We start from the raw sequence: 22,093 nt of genomic DNA on the forward strand, positions 1-22,093 counted from the left end.
TAAGTTTTTTTTTCACCAACCTTGGGAGCTAAGATTTTATGTCCCTTGTGCCTGTAATTACACTGGCTCACTCACCCTTCAAACCGGAACACAACAATATCAAGTATTGCTGTTTTGGTAGAATATCTGATGAGTGGGTGGTACCTACCCAGACGAGCTTGCACAAAGCCCTACCACCAGTAAATGGGCTAAGGCCCACCCGCGGCTGTTACACCTCAGTTGATGATCACTTGGTCTAGTTATTTACTGGTTTGTTTTTCCATGAGTTATTGTTTTTATAGAAACTTTAACATAAATAATTATTCATACATGACACACAAATACAATATAGATTTAAAAGTATTTGTCAGTTTTATTCTTATAGTACAATCTTTTTTCTGTGCCGTAATATTCACGTATACGCGTCGAAATTTCAAATTATTCGTTTACAAAATTCAATATACAGCTAATAACTTAATTAATTATAAAACTTTTCTAGCTTAGAGGCATCTAATTGACAGCAAATATTTCTTATCTTTCCATCAGTTTTTCTCAGCTTATTTTCTAGTCCATGAAGTCTGTTTTATTTTGTAAATAAATTCAATTTTAATTAACTGTCACGTGACATAAGACTATTGAATAAAATATGCGAATATTTACGTTAATTTTGCATGATAAAAAAGTCTTCTCATTAACGTTAACTAGAAAAAACTTTCTTTATTTCATTACGTTTGTTATATTTTTCACTACATTGGCATAAAACAAAGCTTTCATATATTATATAAATTGACTATGACTGCCTCCTTGCTCTAATGGCTAGAAGTAAATCCGCAGACCCGGAGGTTCTGGGTTCAATTCCTAGGTCAGACCAATTAAAAAAGTTACTGTTTTTTTTCTGTAGAAAATTCTCAGTAGTGTCGTGTCAAATTGCGATCCCATCGGATTATGAGAGCTAGAGAATAAAGAGTGCACCTGTGTTTGCGCACTTCCTGCGCAGTTGGCTTTGAGACTTGCCGCCGTGGCCGAAATCCATCACAAAAACCGAAATACAAAAATACTAAGTACTACAATTGATTGTTTTTTGGCGGTAGAATATATGAATTGGTACCTAATCAGATGCAGATGTAGAGGCTTGTATAAACTTCTACCGCCAAGTAATACATTCTGATACGTACCCGATATATATGAACTAAATATCAATGGAGCAGCGTGGTGAGACAAGCTTCAAAACCCATTCCTTTTGGTTACCAGTGGAACATTCACGAGCAGTTGACTATCCTGGTGTTTGCTAATGTACGGTCACATACGAAGTGTACCTTTTACGTACTGCTGATATCTACTACTGATGATTCTACAAATTAAAGTTGCTTATACTTTATATATAGATTTCTTACAAACTATTTATATAATGCAAGAAAAAAATTAAACAATGCATATTGTTTTAAATTCATTATGTATTCCTTGAAATGAATCGTTGACAATAAAAATGGAGATTTTACTCTATTCTGCCGTTTTTTCAAGACTTCAATTTTCTAAAACTTTCGATTCTGATGTCAATTTTCTTTTGTGTCATTTCCTTTGCGTTGCTACAATATAATATTGTCAGTTATCCGAATAGCGAATAATATCTAAATAACGTATTAATATTGTGTTCTTCTATGTATAAAATAAAGTATCAGAATGTTTCGATGGTGGATAACACCCTCTTAATTTTGAGAAGTTTTTGAGTTTATTTGAATTAATAAATATTATTCGATGAAAAAGTCACCGAATGTTACCAAAATTGTAAACTTACAAAGATTACATATATAGTGTAAAATAATATGTATATATCATTATGATGCATATAAGATGTAATAACTAATAAGTTTATTGTATGTCTCAGTAGAATCTTCATTCTGAATCAATGGAAAGAATGACGATTAACAATTTAAATAATTTGCTTGCTTTTAACATCTGGGAAATATTTTCAAGCTATGTCTATGAGTGGTGCCTACTTCCCATTTTGCCCGCTCGTCTTTTTAATTTATAAAAAAAAACTAACCTGGTCGAATACAAAATATCTTATACAAACGCAGAATAGCTGCCAGTAGGTGTAAAAATAAAATGCCAAAATAATTGTTCAACACTATATTACACACGAAATTATATCTTTTTGAATATTTTGTTAAAAATTCAATTATGAGTTCAACATGTTAAGTGTTACAGTTGTACGAGAAATATGTAACAGGGTTGACGTCAAACACCTACGCATTTCAAAAAGCAATCAACACCTTTCGCGTTTTATCATACTCCACTCTGAAAGGGGAACAAAAACATTGTTATTTTTAAATAAATATTTCAATACAATCCGAAGAAATATGAAAATAAATTATCAAAGTTCAAAATTTTAATGAATTGAAAAATATTATAATGAAATTTCAAAATTTCAATTTTAAAATGATATTGGGTCCTTACATATAAAATTAGCGTTTTGTCGTACTGACCACTTGGATCTGAAATATCTCCTCTTTAATTAAGAATTCCAAACTCAAATTTATAAATTCATTTAGCTGGAACATTTAAATTTTGAAAACAGTCATTCGTTTGTTTCTTCCTCAATATCTTTTTCTTTGGCGTCGCTTATTACCGCAAAATGGAAATATGAAATACGAGTACGAGTTCTACCGTGGCACCAGTGCTGCAGAAATAGCTCGAAGGATTCATTAATCCTTCACATCATTATGTGTACGGCGAGTGATGTCGCAAAAGATAGCACGGTACGTTTTTGATTTCAACGTTTTCGTTTTGGAAATTTCGACCTTCAACCCCGACCCCGACCAACCCCGTGGACGGCCGGAGACCAAAGTGGAAAATGAAGAATTAAATGCTATTGTGGAAGCGGATCCATCATAAAGCACTTCAGAGATAGCTGCAGACTTCGGGTAAGTGATAAAACTGTATTAATCCACTTGAAGTAAATCGGGAAAGTAAAAAAATTTGAACGATGGGTACCTCATGAATTGTGTGAATCGAACTTGCAAACACGCGTCGACTGCTGTATTACTTTGCTCAACCGACACGATAATGAAGGGATTTTAAATCGAATCATTACTTGTGATGAAAAATGAATACTGTACGATAATCGGAAGCGCTCGTCGCAATGGCTGAACCCTGGAGACCCAGCCAAATCCTGCCCTAAACGAAAAATTGATTTGATTGATTAATTAGATATATTTTACAAAAAAAAATGATTTTATATTCCTCCCGTACAAAACGCCAATTTCATATGTAAGGACATAATATTAATTGAGTATTTAACCTGTATCATATGCCTAGCATGAAGTCAAGAATCGTAGGTATCTATTATCAGGTAAATATTGTCTTGACTGTAGAATTATTCGTTTTCGAATTTTCAACAGAACTCACAACTTCTTCACCGAAGAGAAATCGTGCCGGTACTAATTGAAATTAATCTGTTGATTATACAGTAATGGTAACAGCCTGTTAATGTCCCACTGCTAGGCTAAAGCCTCCTCTGCCTTTTTAAGGAGGAGGTTTGGAGTTTATTTCCACCACGCTGCTCCAATGCGGGTTGGTGGAATACATATGTGGCAGAATTTCGATGAAATTAGACACACGCAGGTTTCCTCACGATGTTTTCCTTCAAAGAAAAGCACTAGATGAATTATAAACAGAAATTAAGCACATGAAAATTCAGAGGTGCTTGCCCGGGCTTGAACCCATGATCATCGGTTAAGATTCACACGTTCTTACCACTGCGCCTCGGCCTTGACATATATGTGCCTGAATTTCATTTAATGCACGATGGTTTGATAAGCTCTTTTAATCGATACCATTGTGTACTTAAGATACTTTATTAAAAAAACCTTTTTCTGAAATAATGATCCTAAGTAAAAAAATTAATAAAGCCTTTGTTTATTATCCGTAATACTAGGAAGAAGTTGGATAAGTCTTGAAGTAACTTCATCATGAAGCTTACAACATTAATCAACACATTAAAGAAGATTAACGAGAAAACTATTCTAGCTACTCACGCCTCCAGCTATTGCAATTCTCATATTCTAGTTCGCAGTAATTGTTGAAAGTCTTGTAGTGCCCGTCGTAATGTCGCCCGCAGACAAAGTTACGTCTTGAAATAAACAATTGGTTTTGGGAAACGATCCAAATAGTTTTACTATCATTTGATTAGCTGTTCAATTTTATGGTACGTTTTGTTCTACGAATTTTCTTTAAAGCGGGTTTCTTGTCCTAAACTACACTAATGCTGGAGCTACCAACTGTTTTCGAGTTCTTGTTTGTAAGTTTTTAAAGATTCTCCATAAAGCTTCTATTCCTTAGTGTTTACGATCAAAATACATTATGCCAAATGTCATTTTAATTTAGCTTTTCATCAATAGATGGCGTTAGGTGTGTTTTACATCGCTGTTTAACAATGTTTTTTTGTAAGTACTTATGGACGTCACGTGGAGCCCGAGACAGCTCAAATCGATTAACAATCGATTATCTATCGACAGTGGACTATCGACATGCAACACTTCTATATAGAACTATTTAATGGAAAATATGAACATTAATGTAGTGGAAATTATTGTTTTGTATATATATTTTAAAAAACGGCAGCAACACTAATCATATTTCTCATTAATTTTACATCACACCAAACAAAAAGTCATAATGTCACGATTCCCTTAAACTAAACCTACTACACCTTTCTTTTTTTTCCCACAGGAACATTGGGGTTGGGGGGGTATGTGGGACTCGCCGGTGACCAAGGCGCCGAGTGCACCCCGAACATCGGAATACCCACTAAAAAACCAGCGGTACCCTTTCCGTCTTAACGAGGAGCGCAACGGGATCGCTTTCGCATGCTACCGTGGCAAACCTACTACACCTAAACCAACGGGTCAACAAACCATATAACTCTTTATATTATATTTCCTTATGAACAATTCCACTAAGACATTATTCATATATTTTTTAATATAAATAATTTCTTACTTGTAAGCTGCTGGACAGTCTTTAATAAATACAACGCATCCTCTATCAATGAGATCTGATTTACGGAATACTGAGTTTTTAGGATAAAATCTTACTCGTCCTGGCTTGTTTATGTTCTTGTTAACGTAATTGGCTTCGATTGTTATGAACACTGAAAATTTTTGGCATTAATGTTGTGTATAGTAAAGTAACGAAGGTATAGATTATATAGAACTAAAAATAATGATATGCATATGATCCTATATAAAGGGTTATTTTTAAAACACTAATAAAAGTAATTCACTGGTGGTAGAGCTTTGTGCAAAATCGTCTGGGTAGGTACCACCCACTCATCACCTACCGCAAAACAGCAGTACTTGATGTTGTTGTGTTCCGGTTTGAAGGGTAAGTAAAGTAAGCCAGTGTAATTACAGGCACAAGGGACATAACATCTTAGTTCCCAAGATTGGTGGCGCATTGGTGGTGTAAGCGATGGTTAACATTTCTAATATTTATGGGCGTTGGTGAACACTTACCATCAGGTGGCCCATATGCTCGTCCGCCTTCCTATTCTATAAAAAAACCCCGCTGGGTTGTATTAGTAACACCATAAAATCCATATTTATTTTATGATTTTTTTACGTATATATTTTCCAAAAAATGGACATCCGAATTTCTATTGTTTTCTTTAACACACATTATATCTCTATTTAGCAATGAGTATTTACGTCACGTCTCCCGTGCTCTGTTATTCACAATAATAAATCGGAATACATGACATCGGACATTTGACATTTTAACTGTAAATAATATAATGAAATTGCTTGCTATGCTTGAATGACTTAATTTGAAAACACAATATTTGTTACATACGGAGTTAGTAGCTAAATTCGAGCTACAATGACTAACTGCGCGAGCGCCTCTTTGTGAAAGACTAACGACTAATTTGAGCGTAATTAAATAGCTCAAATTCGAACGACGCCTAAGCCAACCTCCCGAATCCCGAACCTGTGTGCGTTCTAGCTTATTTTCATTGAGCTTTTATTGTTACCGCGCCGAGTTGCTAGTATTTAGAGAATGCAATTTTAATATTTGAAATTTTGTATACATGGAAAAAATGATTCATTTCATGTAGTTCTGGGAAGTTATTCAAGTTACAAATAACCCCTTTGAACGATTTGAAATTTATTTTGGAAAATATGTTCATAATCTCCGTAGATAGGATGCTGTTTGTTGTTTATTTTTGTAATATTTTAAATTCATAACTAGTGAATAAGTCAATGAGAGAATATGAATAACAGCTTACTTACATGTTATAAGAAGTAAAAATGATTGCTTGAACATTCTTTATAATGCAATGCTGAAAGCGTATTAAATTTTTAAATCGATTTACATAAAAGCCTTATTTTTGATAAGTTATATGAATTCTTATGATAAGCAAGCACAACCTAGGTAATTTTATCAATGTTTTCTTAAAGAATGATATTGAATTTACTTAAAATTTTAATATTAAAATTTTATAATGAAAATAATTTGTTTGTGTACCAATAAACCATGAACATGTCATCGCCAACTTAGAACTTTTCAAAGACATTCGCCTTCATTAGGAAGCGGATAGAGAAAAATTATATATTTTTTGTCGAGCCTCTAGGCTGGTATTGTAAGCCCAGGCATAAATTCGGGATTGTTTGTACCAGCTTGCAAACAAATCTGTCATTGATCTTGTAATTATAATCTTCTTAAATTACAGAATTTTCATGTCCAATTTTTTTTATTTATTCAATTTCGTATATGGTATAAGAAAAACCGAAAAAAAACAAAGGAAAAATATGGTGCACAATTAAGGCAATCTTATCAGTTACAGCGATCTCTCGCCTTTGTACTTTGTTTGTGTATGAACTGTTTGTACAGTAAATGTAAAACTTGTAAACAAACAAACGAACGAATCATTTACTGTATTAAAATGTCTTAAAAAATACGTAAGAATAAAACTGCCATTAAATTGGTTATCCATCCTTCAAGATGTAGATATTTCTTCCAATGTATTTTACTTAAAATAATAATGTAAATTAACAGCCTGTATGTTTCCCACGGCTGGGCAAAGGTTCCTTTTAAGAAGACGATTTGAAGGTGACTTGATGGGACATTCAAGTTTCTTCGCGATATTTTGCTCCACTACCACGCACTAAATGCATTATAAATATCCTTAATAATATTACAAATGCGAAAGTAGGTTTGATTGTTAGGCTTTTGCGTCTTAACCACTTTACTGGTAATAGGGCTTTGTGCAAGCTTGTCTGGGTAGGTACCACCCACTGAAAAACCCACAAAAAAACTGGTTGTTAGGGTACAGAAATGGATACCTAATACGGGGAGTTCACACGAGGGCGAAGCCACGGGCGGAAACTATTGCAGAATGTGATAAATGACGATTCAAAAGTGCTTATAAAAGCCAGAATATTCAAGTAAAATAAAGTATAATTTGATTTTAGCGCTTGCCTTAAACGTAACTTTACTTACGTTACTTCGGTTAAGATCCAGGTATTTTTCCTACGTATCATTTGCTTACATGACTACGAAGCTGTTTAACACGTCAAACGGGATTTAACCGTCCAGTGTATTGATGGATTTGCATTTTGGTTCTGTTCATTGATTCATATTATGATAAAGTATATGATTTTTTGTTCAGACAAATTATACAGGAAAATTACACCTTTGTTTTTTATTGTTATATTGGTTTTATTCATAAATACCATTATGGTATAAATATTTTAGAAGAAAAAGGGGATTTTTATGTGTCAAATACTTTATGTGTATACATATATATAATTAAATCAAATAATTAAAAATAGGTACATATGACCGTTATAGGCAGGCCTGAGGAAGAGAACCTTCGTTCACAGATATTGTATGTATTGTATTATAACCACGGCAAAAAGTCGCAAATATATTGGTTTTTTATCGTCGATATTAGAGTGAGAGATTCTATAATAAAACAGATTATATCATTCAATTCAACTGTTACACTATTTACTTTTTGCAAATATTAACAGAATAAAAGTTTTTCAATGTTTTAAATCATTAACAAACATTCTTATAAGTAATAATAAAACATAGCTTAGTTAATATATATCTAAGTTATTTACTGTTAATAACTTAGATAAAATTCCGTAATGATTTATTTTATAATAATTATTAAATTTATAGTATTAAAGTTAACATTAAGAAAGATAGCTTTCGACCTCAGGGGATTCACATTTTCTGTAAGGTCCCTACGATACATAAAGACTCAATGCATGGAACTGTCGCTTGCACTTGACGAATTAAGCATTACGCTTTATTGCATTGAAATAAGGTACACTTTCGCTTGATATCTAGTTAAAAATATGTTAAGGACAATGGTCGGGAAGAAATATAAATACTGAAGAAGTCACTTTAGCAGCATTCTTAAGCAATCGCTTGAATTGTAAAGGTTTCAACTTAATATAAATTATTTAAAAATGAAAATTTTCAACATTTTCTTCGTGGTTTTTGCCTGCTTCATGGCCCTGAGCTCCGTGAACGCTGCGCCTTGGAATCCTTTAAAGGAATTGGTAAATACCTTTTCGTAGATATTATATTATTATTTTTAATATAACAGTATTGTTATCGTGGTATTCTACCTGCATGTGTCACGAGATATTTCACAACCACCAAGTCACTTCGGATCAGCAAGGTGCAATAAGCTCCAAAACTTCTTCAAATAGATTTGATCCCGTATCCTTTAAAGGTTACATATTTTAATAAACTAACCGTTCCCCACATCGCCAATCCGTCACCAATCTTGGAAACTAAGATGTTATGTGCCTGTTATTACATTCACTCGAGCCTCTAACGAATACACAAACATTTTACGTATTGTGGTAGAATAACTGATGAGTGGGTGGTACCTACCCACAGCGTCAACGTTGTACAAAGTCCTACCACCAAGTAATATTATACTCAATATCGCATGACACTTTCTGATATTTACAATCATAGTCTGCGGTGACTTTCGAGAAAAATACTTTTTATGACCTGTGTCAGTTTAACTTTAAGTAATTAACATGGGATTTGAGTAAATCACATGGGTTAGTACAATAAAATTCCTTTTTTTATTGAATTTATTTTTTCTTTTTTTAGGAAAGAGCTGGGCAAAGAGTTAGGGACGCCATTATCTCTGCTGGACCAGCTGTTGAAGTCGTGGGTCAAGCATCGTCCATATTGAAAGGGAAGAATTAATAATAAAATAAATGTATAACGTATTATACAGCCTGTGATTCTATTCTAAAAACAATATATGTACTACCAATAATTCTAAACTCTTTTTTAATTTTGTATTTATTATTTTTATCACCGGTAAATTATTATAAAATAATATTTATTATATCACAACAAATACACATCTCATAATAATCAACATAAATAATTTTATATTTATTGGCTTCCTAGCCAATTTCAAAAAGAAAGAGGTGTCAATTAACACCAACAAAAAACCACCAGAGGTGTCAACAAAAAACCTTAAGAAAAACTAATGATTTCATGACTTGTTCTTACATAGAACGGTAATATACTCTATGTTAAGTCTGTGTTCATCACAGATAAAAAATTGCCTTCATTTATAAAATTATAACGTAACAGATTTGCCTGGCTTAATTTTATAAATATTAAAAAAAAAATTAGTTTTTAATTTTAGTGTAATGCAGATAAATTTTTGGTCGGCATATTTTTTTATTATTTTAAATTCCATTCTTGCCAACATTCCACGCGGTCACGATTTGTACAGTAACTATTTTTAATTTTTATTTGTATTTATTTAAGGCTTTGATGTAAATATTCTAATTGTATTTGACTGGATAGGAGCAAAACCTATAGTTTATTATCAGTAGTCATTAAGAAATGTATTAGAATAAACTATATTTGACTTTAAACTATTGATCGTAAAGCTGTATACGTCGTTGGTCGTTTGGTGATCCTTCGTGACAAAAGTTCAAGGTATGATTGATGGGTCGAGAAAAGGAAAAGAAACATTTACCCATGATAAAAAAAATCCCTTTAATTTGTCGTGACAGCTTGCCACCGCTATACACGCAGCACTATGTAAATAATAATTATTACATTATTTTATTTATCAGTAACAGCCTGTGAATGTCCCACTGCTGGGTTAAGGCTTCCCCTTCCTATTTGAGAAGAAGGTTTGGAGCTTATTCCACCACGCTGCTCCAATGCGGGTTGGTGGAATACACAGGCAGAATTTTAGTGAAATTAGACACAATAGTCTATTTGCGACGACAGTGTGATATTTCAAAAAAATCGATTTTTGGTTTTATAGAAATTCGGAATCGCCGTATCGCGATCTATTATCTGTAAAAACGAGATATTTTCTACTCTAAAAATGGCGGAGTTATGAGAGAAAGAGTCTCAAATATCACAGTGTAGCACTATTTCATTCAGCAATCTGGTTGACTTTAAGAAAGTGACATCTCAGTTGTCCCCTGTTATTGCTAGTGTGAAGTGCTTGCGGTTTGTGCGAACAACTTGATAATCGAAGTTATCACGTTTTTGGTGAAAAGGTAAGTACATTTGATCTTTTCTTTCTTTTCGACAATGCAATGTATCACTTTATCACAGTGTTTTTGTAAATTATGAAAAAAAAAATTTAGTTGGTTCTTGATATCACATTTTTCTTGTAAAAATACTAAATTATATTGTGATAACTTGAATAGTAACATTGAAGATGATAAAGCGTTTGCTCTCAAACGAAATCTGTTTTGGGATATTTGTTGACGTCCTGATATTCCGAAATACTTTCCAACTTATAACTTTATATATATATTCACTTATAACTTTATATATGATAAACAATAATTTTTTATTAGTATTTTATTTACAGATGGGGTCGAGATCAAAACTAATGGCACAGTTAGCAAAAAAATAAAATAAAGGCGATATTCCAAATTCTGACCGTTTAGCCCAACAAAAAGTAGATTATATTAAATGTATATTAAGTGAATAAAATATTTGGTTAGTAAATTGATATTCTGAAAGATGCACTGAAAAATGCAGCAAGAGCTTCTATTGATCCTATCTATAAAATTGTCACTACATATATCTACAAACGTTACATCGATCGAAGTAAAACCATCTCAGATATTCACAGACATTATGTGGATCAATGCAAGACGAACAACGTTGTTATAGTTAATTGTATTATGATTTGTCGCATATTTACTTCAGGACTTCAATATACCTTTCTTCATTCCGAAAAAAGACTTGCGAATTTTACGAAGCTTACAAAAATAGTTTCGTGGAAGAAAAAGAATTAAAGCAAATTTATTTACAACATCTCGCAGAAAAACCTTTGTCCCGAATAAAGAAGGAAAAGGATAAGAAAGATGTCATAGTAGTTGCCGTCTATGATTAACAGGTAGTGTTTCAGTGCCCTAAAAGAGATTTTTTTGTTTTTTGTTATAAGTCGAAATTGAATGTACTGATTTTAACAATCTACATTCTTTAAAATGACCCATGTTGAAAGTTATGTGTGGGACGAATCACAGGCTCATTGAGGTGTAAATGAGATTGCCACATAACAGTAAAAGTAAAAGCCTGTGAATGTCCCACTGCTGGGCTAAGGGCTCCTCTCCTTTTATGAGGAGAAGGTTTGGAGCTAATTCGACGACGCTGCTCAAATGCAGGTTGTTGGAATACACACGTGACAGAATTTCAATTGTAAAATTACACACATGCAGGTTTCCTCACGATGTTTTCCTTCACCGTCAAGCACAAGATGAATTATAAAGACAATTAAGCTCATGAAAATTCAGTGGTACTTGCCTGGGTTTGAACCCATGATCATTGGTTACCCTGTGACAAATCTGTTTTCTTTGTTTGTATTCAAAGCTTAATTGGTGTTATTTTTCTTATAAAACTTATATCGTAAGCGTAAAAATATGAGAGGGTAAATACGGTCCTTTTACGTGACATTGTATATATTTTTTAAATCAACGTAAGTTGTTAATCTCATCATAAATATATTATTGTCAAGTAAAACTTACTACTACTAGACCCCACTATTTTTATTGTTCTTTCCGATTTATTAATCGGATCAAGATCAACAACGTTATATTACTAAATGACTAAGCATCAAGTAAATCATTTCATCATCTTCAATGTGTTATTTAATTATAGCACACCGTAAATTTTGCATATTTCGATAAGTTTTCTGTTTTATTGTGATAATTTCGTTATTTTGTTAGAAAACTTACGATACTTTTACATGAATAGTTTCAATATTAGTTGATCTAAAACACGCTTTTACAGTATTACATCATCTGCGCAATATTTAAAAAGATAGGATAGAAAATCGAGGTTTTTGAGATGTCAGACTATCGTTGCAAGTGGGCGACATGCAGGTTGCCTCACGATTTTTTCCTTCACCGAAGGCACAAAATGATTTATAATCACAAATTAAGCACATGAAAATTCAGTGGTGCTTGCCCGGGTTTGAACCTACGATCATCGGTTAAGATTCACGCGTTCTTACCACTGGACCATTTCGGCCACTTTATTTATTAGTGATTTTTTTTTGTTAGTTCAAATGCGCAGCTGACACAAAATGTAACCAGTATATCCACACAAGAAGCTACTGAAATGACGTTTTTTGAAGTAACTACTATTACTAACTACGTATTTATACGTGAACTTTTAGCTTTCGCAGTCACATTCAGGCCTAGATTGGATCCGCTGGTGTTGATTAGTTTATTAACAATATCAGAGCTATAAAGATAACAAACGATCGGCGTAAAACACTACGTCAAACGTAACGCCTCTAACTCTTGGACTATATCTACCGATTAATTGGTAGCTTTACCATTCATTTATCTTTACTTGATGTAAATAAAAATATTTATTGGTGTTAATTAATACATTTACCTTAACAAATTTATTAATAAAGTTAAATTAATTAATCAATTAACTTTATGTTAGGGCTTTGTGAAAACCCGTCTGAATAGGTACACCAAGTCATCAGATATTCTACCGCTAAACAGCAGTACTTAGTACTTAGTAGGTTTGAAGGGTGAGTTTTCTTTTTTTAGGAAAGAGCTGGAGTGAGGTTACTCATAACTACAGGCACAAGGGATTACAACTTCGTTCCCAAGATTGATGGCGCATTAGCAATTTGATAATTCTTGCATCGCCAACTTTTATGGGTGGTGACCACTTAACATCAGATTATGGCCTATTTGCCCATCCGCCTACCTATAACAAAAAAAAAAATTATGATGTGAAAATATTATTCACTTATTTAGATTGCATGTAAAGCTTTTATATAATATTCCTTTTTATTATTATTTTTTAAATACGAGGGTATGTTAAATTATTGATGTAATATTTATATACATTACCGACCGCGTGTTATACCGTATGTCATGACATTTTGTATTCATAATGTTCAGTTTAGTAGTTTAGCAGTTTCCTCAAAGAGTAACAAGCAACTATCAAATTTCAAATTTCGAATGAAGAAATTCTTCGTCAAAAAATATAAACAATTACATTATTATTGATCCGATCCGGGATTTTGCAAAACTCACTTACAAACTTTCATCTAGTATTAAATTTACAAAAATATTTAACACACTTTTTTTACTAAAATAACATATGTACTTATATACAAAATTTTACCTTCCTTACATAAAAAAATAAGAAAAAAACGACTTTAAGAGTAAATTTCATACAGTACAATTAAAAAGCAAATAACTGAACAATGTCTGAAAGTGAAACATCAAAATTACTATATAAAAATATATAAGCAAACATAACAAATTAACAACCTTCTGGAAGTCGTTTAAAATTAATGCTACTCGATTAACACGTTCTTACATATAATTATAGAAAAAAGGAACTAAATAGATTATGTGAATGAAAGACAATAGCTTGAATGATAATAATTTAATTCTTATAATTTAAATTGGTGGTACAGTGTAAGATTTTTCTGTCAATGCTTAGCCTTTGAGTATAGTGCTCGCCTGTCCTATGACTCCAACTGCTGGCCCCGCTTTGATGATACCATCTCGTACTCGCTGTCCAAGTTTTTCCTGCAAATACATAAAAAAATACGTTAATATAAAAATACTCCATTTATAAAGGTCACGTTATATACACATTTTAAATGATATCTGAATTGAAATAAAATCAATCATGTAATCAATTGTAAATCTACGGTAATACTAGCGAGATCACTCCAACATTTCGATTTTGCAATTGCTTGGTACATGTGGCTTTAGCTTTATTAATAGATCCGTATCGTGAAATGTTTTGTATGATATAGATAAACTTGAAATAGCTTTAGCTCCAATTAAGAACTACAAAATCATAAGTAGACCAAATTAAAATGATTGATTAATATTTGGAGTTCACTCTGGTTTTGCGCATATTTAAGTTATTAGTGTTTGAGTTGAAAAATTACCAATTTCTTAAACGGCTTCCATCTCGGTGCTGGATCAGCGTTGACAGTTATAACGGCCATGATGCAAACGAATAAGAAAACAAAAATCTTGGCAAAATTCATTTTTCCTTTAATAAGAGAAGTGCACTTTCTTATTGTCGCTTAACGAATGACTCCTAAAACTAAAATACTACTATTTATACTTGCAAGTCCTAACATAATGTTCATAAAAATATATTAGTGAAAATTGAGCCCTATTCTAAGGTGATTATGATCTGCATTCAATTGGGGTTTATGTAACGGTACAACCAGTTAGACGCTTTGAAAGCATTAGTGCTTTCCAAGACTCGGAGGAATCCCCTGAACAACTTTTCTTTTTTTAATAACTAAAAGCCACCTTTTAGTTTTGATATTTTAAGGAAAATAATATAATAAAATGCCTATTTTAATTTATAGTTTTAGGATGAACATAAGCCATACAAGCCGAGATGACCTAGTGGTTGGAACGTGTGAATCTTAACCGACGTTCGTGGGTTCAAACCCGAGCAAGCACCACTGAATTTTCATGTGAACGACTAACGTTATTAGTAATTATTTTCTTACATACTTTAATAAATAAAATAAACTTTAGCTCGATTTATTTTTATAGCAATATAGCTTGACCTAATGAATATTGAAAAACTATTAAAATTTGTATCGCGAATTTCAGTGCGATTAATTCTTATAACTTTGTAATACGGATCATTATTTTCGGATACAAAGAATGTTAAAAAGAGATCAAGAAAGGCTTTGTGGAGAAACATTTATGAACGAAACGGTTCTGGGCGAGAGATAAACGAATGCTAGAGGCAATATTTGTTTTAAGAAACGCAAAAACGTTTATTGTTTTCATTCACTTAAATAAAAATTTATCAACTAAAATTTAGATTTTTGCAAATAAAAAAAATGATATACACGAGATGAGTATAAGATGATATTATAAGCAAAAATTGATTATTATTCAAATGAAAAGAGTGGAACACGCTCGGGCTTGGACCGGAAATCTTCACATAATATTGACATAATTATTCGAAACATCATCACGGTTCTAAGCTTCCCTTTAATATGGATGTTTTTTTATTTTATCTTTATCATTTTAGGGAGACTTTTTTTATTGACGTCTTTTTAATATTGTTTGCGATTATCTGTACACAATAGTACTGGCAACATACGCATCGTAACTGTCAATGGCTTCTTTTGTTTTTGCTATTCTTTTACGCACGGCTACCGCGGTAAAAAATCGTTATTTGTCACTGAGATATATCAATGTGATTTGTAAATGATTTTTATCGCATAATAAGCTAACTTGTATTATGTTATTGTTCCTTTCGTGTCTTGATAAAATGTAGTTAAATTCGTAATTTTGTGATTTTTTAATTGATATTTTACTCCTGTCCTAAAAATAAATGTATTTGTCTTTGATAAGGTCATATTAACAATTTAATATCCAAGTAATAAAGCTGTAGACGCAATATGTGATATGTAACATTTGAATATTCCACGTGCTTTAGTATAATAAAATTTAACGTTATAAAACTTGGTATTTTTGTATGTTTTAATAGAAAATTTCATGAATGGCTTAGTTAGAGTTAATGTTTTATTACTTTGAAATATAATGTAAAATTTAATATGAATGTATACATTCTAGAAAGAAACAATCGAGAAGCAAAATGACGTATAAGCGATATAAAAACCAATCGAAAGTCGCACATACTCATATTATGTACAGTTATAAATGACTTTTTTTTCCTTTGTTTGATTTCATGTTGATCGGTTAAGTAGTTAAGATGTAAGGCCGTAATAAATAAACTAACTTTACGTACCCAGAATCCTACGTATTTTATTCAGATTTAATTTTTAAATTAAAATTAATGTTATTTGTTGTACAGAGGTTGCCTCACTCTTGTAACATTCACGTTATATTTAAAAATACCTATTTCATTATCTCTTGCAAATGTAGATATAATCTAATAAAAATATTAATTATAATTATATTTCTAATTAATGAGTAGCGTCAACTGAAGTAACCATTGTTAATCAAGTCTAAATAAACTTGTAACAAAGTATTGTTAGATAAAATCTAAAAAACTACGTATCTAAATATTTATTGTTCTGTGTGCATAGCGCTAGTTTTTTTACTTATCCGATAGCGTTGACATTAACTGCGATTTATATGGGGTTCTGATTATTGTCAATAGATGGCGCTGTTTTCATTCCATTCAAATCGCACACCGAGACGTCAAATGATTAGAACACATGAGTCGATTTGTCGTGTGATAACCTATCACTGGGTAACTTTTATATATTTTTTTAAATCCATCCTTTATTTCGTATATTACTTCCTATAAACTAACTTACAAATATACAATTCTTATAAAACTACTAAGCCCATTTTTTTTTGAGTAATATTTTTTAATGATAATGATGTTTGGCGTTACAAAGCCCTACCACTGATAATCTTCACTAATATTATAAATTCGAATGCAACTCTGTGTCTGTTACGTTTTCACGTCTAAGCCAGTAAACAGATTTTAATTAAATTTAGTATGAAGCAAGCTTAAGCCAAGGAACAGCTCTCCTCCATAACGGGCGAAGCCGCAAGCGCAAACTAATATCATTATATTTAAACAAATATACCTTGTCATAAATCCTTAGGCGTTCCCTTGCGAATTTATTTCATGTGATTTGTACAACAGGCACAGGTGCCATAACTACGTCGTAACTATCTAAGAAAAGTTTAGTCATGTATGCCATAATCTTTATTTGTTTCTTTATACTTTGTTATTTATATTTGAGTGACATTTCATAGCAATTGTTTTGTCCCACTTTATAGATTACTTGTATGCTTAATTAATATATTTGAATAAGTAACAATAATGATTCAACTGCTTAAAGATTCGTACCAAATGTAATATGCACTTTGTAAAACTTTTGCAAGCCCGCCTGGCTAGGTGCCACCCACTCATCAGATATTCTGCCGGTAAACAGTAATACTTGGTATTGTTTTGTTCCGGTTTGAAGTGTGAGTAAACCAGTGTAATTACAGACACATGGAACATAATATCTCCGTTCCCAGTCCTCTTGTCGTTATATTTATTTATTATTGAGATATTATTTATATCGTAGTTATATTAATTTATTATTAAAAAGTGTATAAAGCACAGTTTAAGACTCTTCATTTATTTATTATTATTAAATTGAATCTTATTTTAACTAAGTACGTACTTTCATTATAGAAGTAGCTTATCCTACCTGTTTTAATTATAAGATACCGCATGGATTTCTTCCTACAAAGTAGGCAAGTCTTTAAAATAAAATAATAAGCAAAAATGAGAGAAAAGATCATATTTATACCATAATTTTTGACATAAACGGATCAAAGAAACTCGTTTTGATATGAATGCAGATTAAAAATAAATATTAAATTTGTAACCTGTCAGAGTTGACAGCTGAGATTATTTAAAAAAAAATGCAATAACATTTTGTTGAATTGCATAATGTTGAGATTGTTAATAAAAAGTACTAGATCACCTTAAGAACTTATTTACCTTTTCAGACTTTACCTACTTCATTATAAATTACATATATTTTATTTCTTAAGACATTATGCTTTGGGGTAATGCTGCCGCTATCGAGACATTTGTGCTGCAGAAGAGGGCTATTCGCACAATCTATCTATCGCACAGCTAAAGAATCTCCAACGCAGAAATCAAAATGTTAACCGTTATTTCTCAATATACATTCTGTAATTTAATGTATATATAGAAAAATTGATAGGATTTTGTGAGAAAAGGTTTTGTACATAATATTGGTAGAAAGGAACAAACAGAAACTAATTACTCCTGTTACTTGTCAGCACAGTCTGTAACTCTTTTATATCATACATAATTAATAGGATCCCAAAAAGCGTAATAATGCCAGAGTTGCCAAATAAAAAAAATGTAATTGGCATGTGTGCAAAAAGTATACAATAATTAGTAAGTTTCTGGATAATAGAACCTTGGGAATGAAACGATAGCCTCCTAGTTTTTTCTTTTTAATTTGATATTTTGAATAATCACAAACATAAAAGACAGCTGAGTTTCCTTCGCTGGTTTTACCCAATACAGAAATACGTTGTCATTTATTTCCCAAATCGGTCTTAGTTTCTAATTTGACAATGAATAAGTAAGTGTAATGCTTCTTTATTGAATAAACGTTTCGGTTTGATTAGATTGATTATGACAAATTTAACACTGACTGAATTATTAATTTAAAAATAAAATTAAAGAGCATTTACAAGCAAGGACATATAACAAAACATATATTTATTAAGTGGTATGTTTTTGTGCCAGCCCGTCTGGGTCTCATATTCTACTGCCAAGCAGTTATACTTAGCATTGTTGCGTTCTGGCATTGCCAGGGTTTGAATTCGCAATGTTCGGTTAAGATTCAGGTACTCTAACGACTGAACCACTTTCGCTTTCTTTGTGTAGAATGACTATATTTGATTGATAATACCAACACGCACAACCACCAACCCGCATTGGATTCCACCAACCCGCATTGGAGCAGCGTGATGGAATAAGCTCCAAACCTTCTCCTCAAAATGAGGAGAGGAGGCCTTTAGCCCAGCAGTGGGACATTCACAGGCTGTTTCGGTTCGGTTCGGTTCGGATTGATAATAATAAATTACACATTTGCTCTATTACGATACACAGATTAAATTTCAAATGTTACAAAATTAAAAAGTCATTATTTATTCTTTAATTAGAATAAAATTCTAATTATATGTCAGAGAACGAAGATTGGAACGTCAAATCTAATTGATTTGGGCGTATTCGGATTATGCGTATGGCAACACAGTCGTTGACAGCTCGCTGTCAAAATCATTTTGCTTAGCTGGTGAATTGAACGTGGAGCCGTTACCCATTAGATTATTTCCCGGAGACAGAGTGGAAGATATACGTGAGTCTAATCTCATTTTAACTTCGTCGAATTCCAGAGAGTAATCTGTACACGTGTGCATTTTTAAGTAATTGTTATTAATTCGTGTAATTATAGCTATTTAGTGCCCACGAATTTTTATTTCGTTCAACTACGATGGATGAAGCGTTGAGAAGCAATGACCGCTCATATACACCCACGTTATATATACTTAATTTAATTATAATCGTGTATTATTAAAACATTAAAATAATTATGGCTAATATCGTATGTCACTTTCTGGCATTACACGACCGTTTTATGAGGTGAGTTTCGAGTTTGTTCGTACAGAACAACCTTACAGTGAATAGACTATATTAGTATATGTTTTAAATTTTGATTGGGTTTAAAAAATATAAAATTCAAAATAAAAAATAATAAATATTGTTTATTGTAACTTAATAATACATTTTAATCATACGACTAGAAGATTTTATGAAACGGTTTGAAGAGAAAAAAATTGGGCTATTTTTGTTTGTATGGCTGAAGTGATAAGGTCGCTTATCCCTTGGCGATGGCAGTGGCTTGGCCGACGACTTGAATCGCCGGGCCTGCCTTGATAAGACCATTCCGAACGTTTCTTCCGATTTTTTCCTGAAAATAAAAAAAATATAAAGTTAATATTTGAAGAGGATTATTTATAAGCCCATAGCAATTTAAAGCGACCATTATCGTCATACTTTGGACTACTATACATATAGAATACTATAAAGATTCAATAATATTAAAATACGCTTAAAAATTATTCGTCAAAAATATTTCTCTGGAACATTACATATATAAACGTTGCACTTAAATTTGCCCCCATTTTATTTTCTCTTATGACGCCCAAATAAGTTTGAGAGTAATCAATTGTTATTGTAAACACATAATATATTTGTACAGTGTGTGAGAACGTGTTAATATTTTACATACAAAATTAAACCTTATGAATACATGTATATGAATCAACTTAGAATGCATGAATCAATCGGTATATTTCATTAACGGCTATACCTATAATTGTTTTTTACGGGATGATTAGTTAAATAATGCTGTCTTCTTCTTTCGAATGTTAAGTTAATAATGTCAGAAAGAGAAAAATCAGCGCTTAACAAACCACTCGCAACACAGTAAAAGTAACAGCCTAATAACTACTTGTTAACAAAGCCGGAATTAGTTCGGACTCGAAGCGGAATTCCTTACGATTTCTTTCACCTACCCCGAATATGTTTGTATTCAAAGGCACGTGATGCATTATAAACACAAACTAAGCACATGGAAACTTATTTATCGCTTTTTTGAATTTGAACCCGCGACTACCGGTAACAATTCACGTGTTCCATCCACTGAGATATCTTAAAATTATTAACTTATTTATTTATAATAAATAATACATTAACAGTCTGTTAATGTCCTACAGCTGGGCTAAGGCCTCCCTTTTGAGGAGAAGGTTTAGAGATTATTCCACCACGCTGCTCCAATGCGCGTTAGTACAATACACATGTGGCAGAATTTCAATGAAATTAGACACATGCAGGTTTCCTCAAGATATTTTCCTTCACCGTCAAGAACGAGATGAATTATAAACACAAATGAAGCACATGAAAATTCAGTGGTGCTTGCCCGGGTTTGAACCAACGATCATCGGTTAAGATTCACGCGTTCTAACCACGCGGCCATCAATATAAAACAAATTATACTTACAAATCTTTTGAAGAGCTTCCATTTAGGACTCGGAGCGCCGGAAACTGTAGTGAAAACTATGCAAGCGAATATGAAGAAGAAAATCTTGGCGAAGTTCATTTTGAATGATATTACAGTAACTGTTACACGAACGAAGAGATTCAAGCTAATGAATGCAATCCACTTGAACATTTTATAATATCCCGAGAACGACAAATATAATTGACTTATTTATAAAATGTCATATTCAAATCTGATCCTTAACCATATATGCATAAGAGCTATTTTATAATTAAAGTATTTATGTAACAATTTCACTATACTGGTTTCGATAAGGGGTCACATCGTGTTAAATGGGAACTCCCTCGACTTGAGATAAAAGTGAATCCCTATTTTAGATAATTATTAAAACGTGTTGATTATTTATTTCAGTTACAAAAAAACTAATATTCTAAAAAAACCGATTATGCAATTTTGATTGATACAAGATTTCGCAGTAGAATGCTTATAGAACAGACATTTTTTTGCCTGGAATTTGCTTTCTATCTTTGATTATTTGTCGGGCTGGCCCACTAATGAGAACACATGAATCAGAACCGGCAATTTTTTATGTTTAAAATCGATAAGCAATTTTGAGATTTAACGAAAAAAATGCTCGTTTATGATAAAAGCTACACTAATATTTATGCACACTTTCTATTTTTTTGAAAAATGAGCCCGAACTAGATTTATTAGGTACTTATTTTATTTAGTTATATATATTTTAAATCAAATATACATAGAAACGTATTAGGGCGGCACTGGAAGTGGATAAATGCAACGCACAGTAAAGGCTATTGTCAAATATTCAAACAAAATATTCTATGACAGGACAATTTCGAAATACTTACAAAGGAATGAAAACTAACAGAGTTCTGTAGCATAGGAGAATGTCTAATTACCTGTCTGGATGGCCACAAACTCATTAGTTATTTGACCATCAAACAGTAAACACAAAGTATT

At 32.1% G+C, this 22,093-nt stretch overlaps 2 protein-coding genes and 2 long non-coding RNA genes across 7 annotated transcripts; 2 read left to right on the forward strand and 2 right to left on the reverse strand.

Moving 5' to 3' along the window:
- Nucleotides 1-2,094: 2,094 nt before the first annotated feature.
- LOC126778316 (uncharacterized) lies at nt 2,095-6,328 on the reverse strand. Of its 4 annotated transcripts, none has more exons than XR_007670127.1 (5): nt 6,270-6,328; nt 4,981-5,131; nt 4,017-4,111; nt 3,281-3,434; nt 2,095-2,277 (listed from the first exon to the last, which is right to left on the reverse strand). XR_007670127.1 is itself a non-coding variant. In XM_050501820.1 (5 exons), exons 1-5 carry the CDS (start codon nt 6,301-6,303, stop codon nt 2,235-2,237), a joined length of 381 nt encoding a protein of 126 aa, XP_050357777.1. In that variant the 5' UTR covers nt 6,304-6,328; the 3' UTR covers nt 2,095-2,234. The 4 variants fall into 4 exon arrangements, 3 of the variants coding, with proteins under 3 accessions (XP_050357777.1, XP_050357779.1, XP_050357780.1); XM_050501820.1 differs by lacking the exon at nt 3,281-3,434 and adding an exon at nt 3,099-3,156; XM_050501822.1 differs by lacking the exon at nt 3,281-3,434.
- Nucleotides 6,329-8,406: 2,078 nt separating this feature from the next.
- LOC126778335 (uncharacterized) lies at nt 8,407-9,299 on the forward strand. The gene is made up of 2 exons (XR_007670129.1): nt 8,407-8,552; nt 9,121-9,299. It is a non-coding gene; the product is annotated as an uncharacterized LOC126778335 (long non-coding RNA).
- A 1,172-nt stretch (nt 9,300-10,471) lies between these two features.
- On the forward strand, nt 10,472-13,237 carry LOC126778341 (uncharacterized). The gene is made up of 3 exons (XR_007670134.1): nt 10,472-10,550; nt 10,871-11,404; nt 13,074-13,237. It is a non-coding gene; the product is annotated as an uncharacterized LOC126778341 (long non-coding RNA).
- A 674-nt stretch (nt 13,238-13,911) lies between these two features.
- On the reverse strand, nt 13,912-21,281 carry LOC126778055 (uncharacterized). The gene is made up of 4 exons (XM_050501403.1): nt 21,113-21,281; nt 19,931-20,020; nt 14,444-14,584; nt 13,912-14,072 (listed from the first exon to the last, which is right to left on the reverse strand). Exons 1-4 carry the CDS (start codon nt 21,209-21,211, stop codon nt 13,980-13,982), a joined length of 423 nt encoding a protein of 140 aa, XP_050357360.1. The 5' UTR covers nt 21,212-21,281; the 3' UTR covers nt 13,912-13,979.
- Between the last annotated feature and the right edge of the window lie 812 nt (nt 21,282-22,093).

This window comes from Nymphalis io, chromosome 25, assembly GCF_905147045.1.
Source record: "Nymphalis io chromosome 25, ilAglIoxx1.1, whole genome shotgun sequence".
In the NCBI taxonomy this organism is placed as follows: Eukaryota; Metazoa; Arthropoda; class Insecta; order Lepidoptera; family Nymphalidae; genus Nymphalis; species Nymphalis io.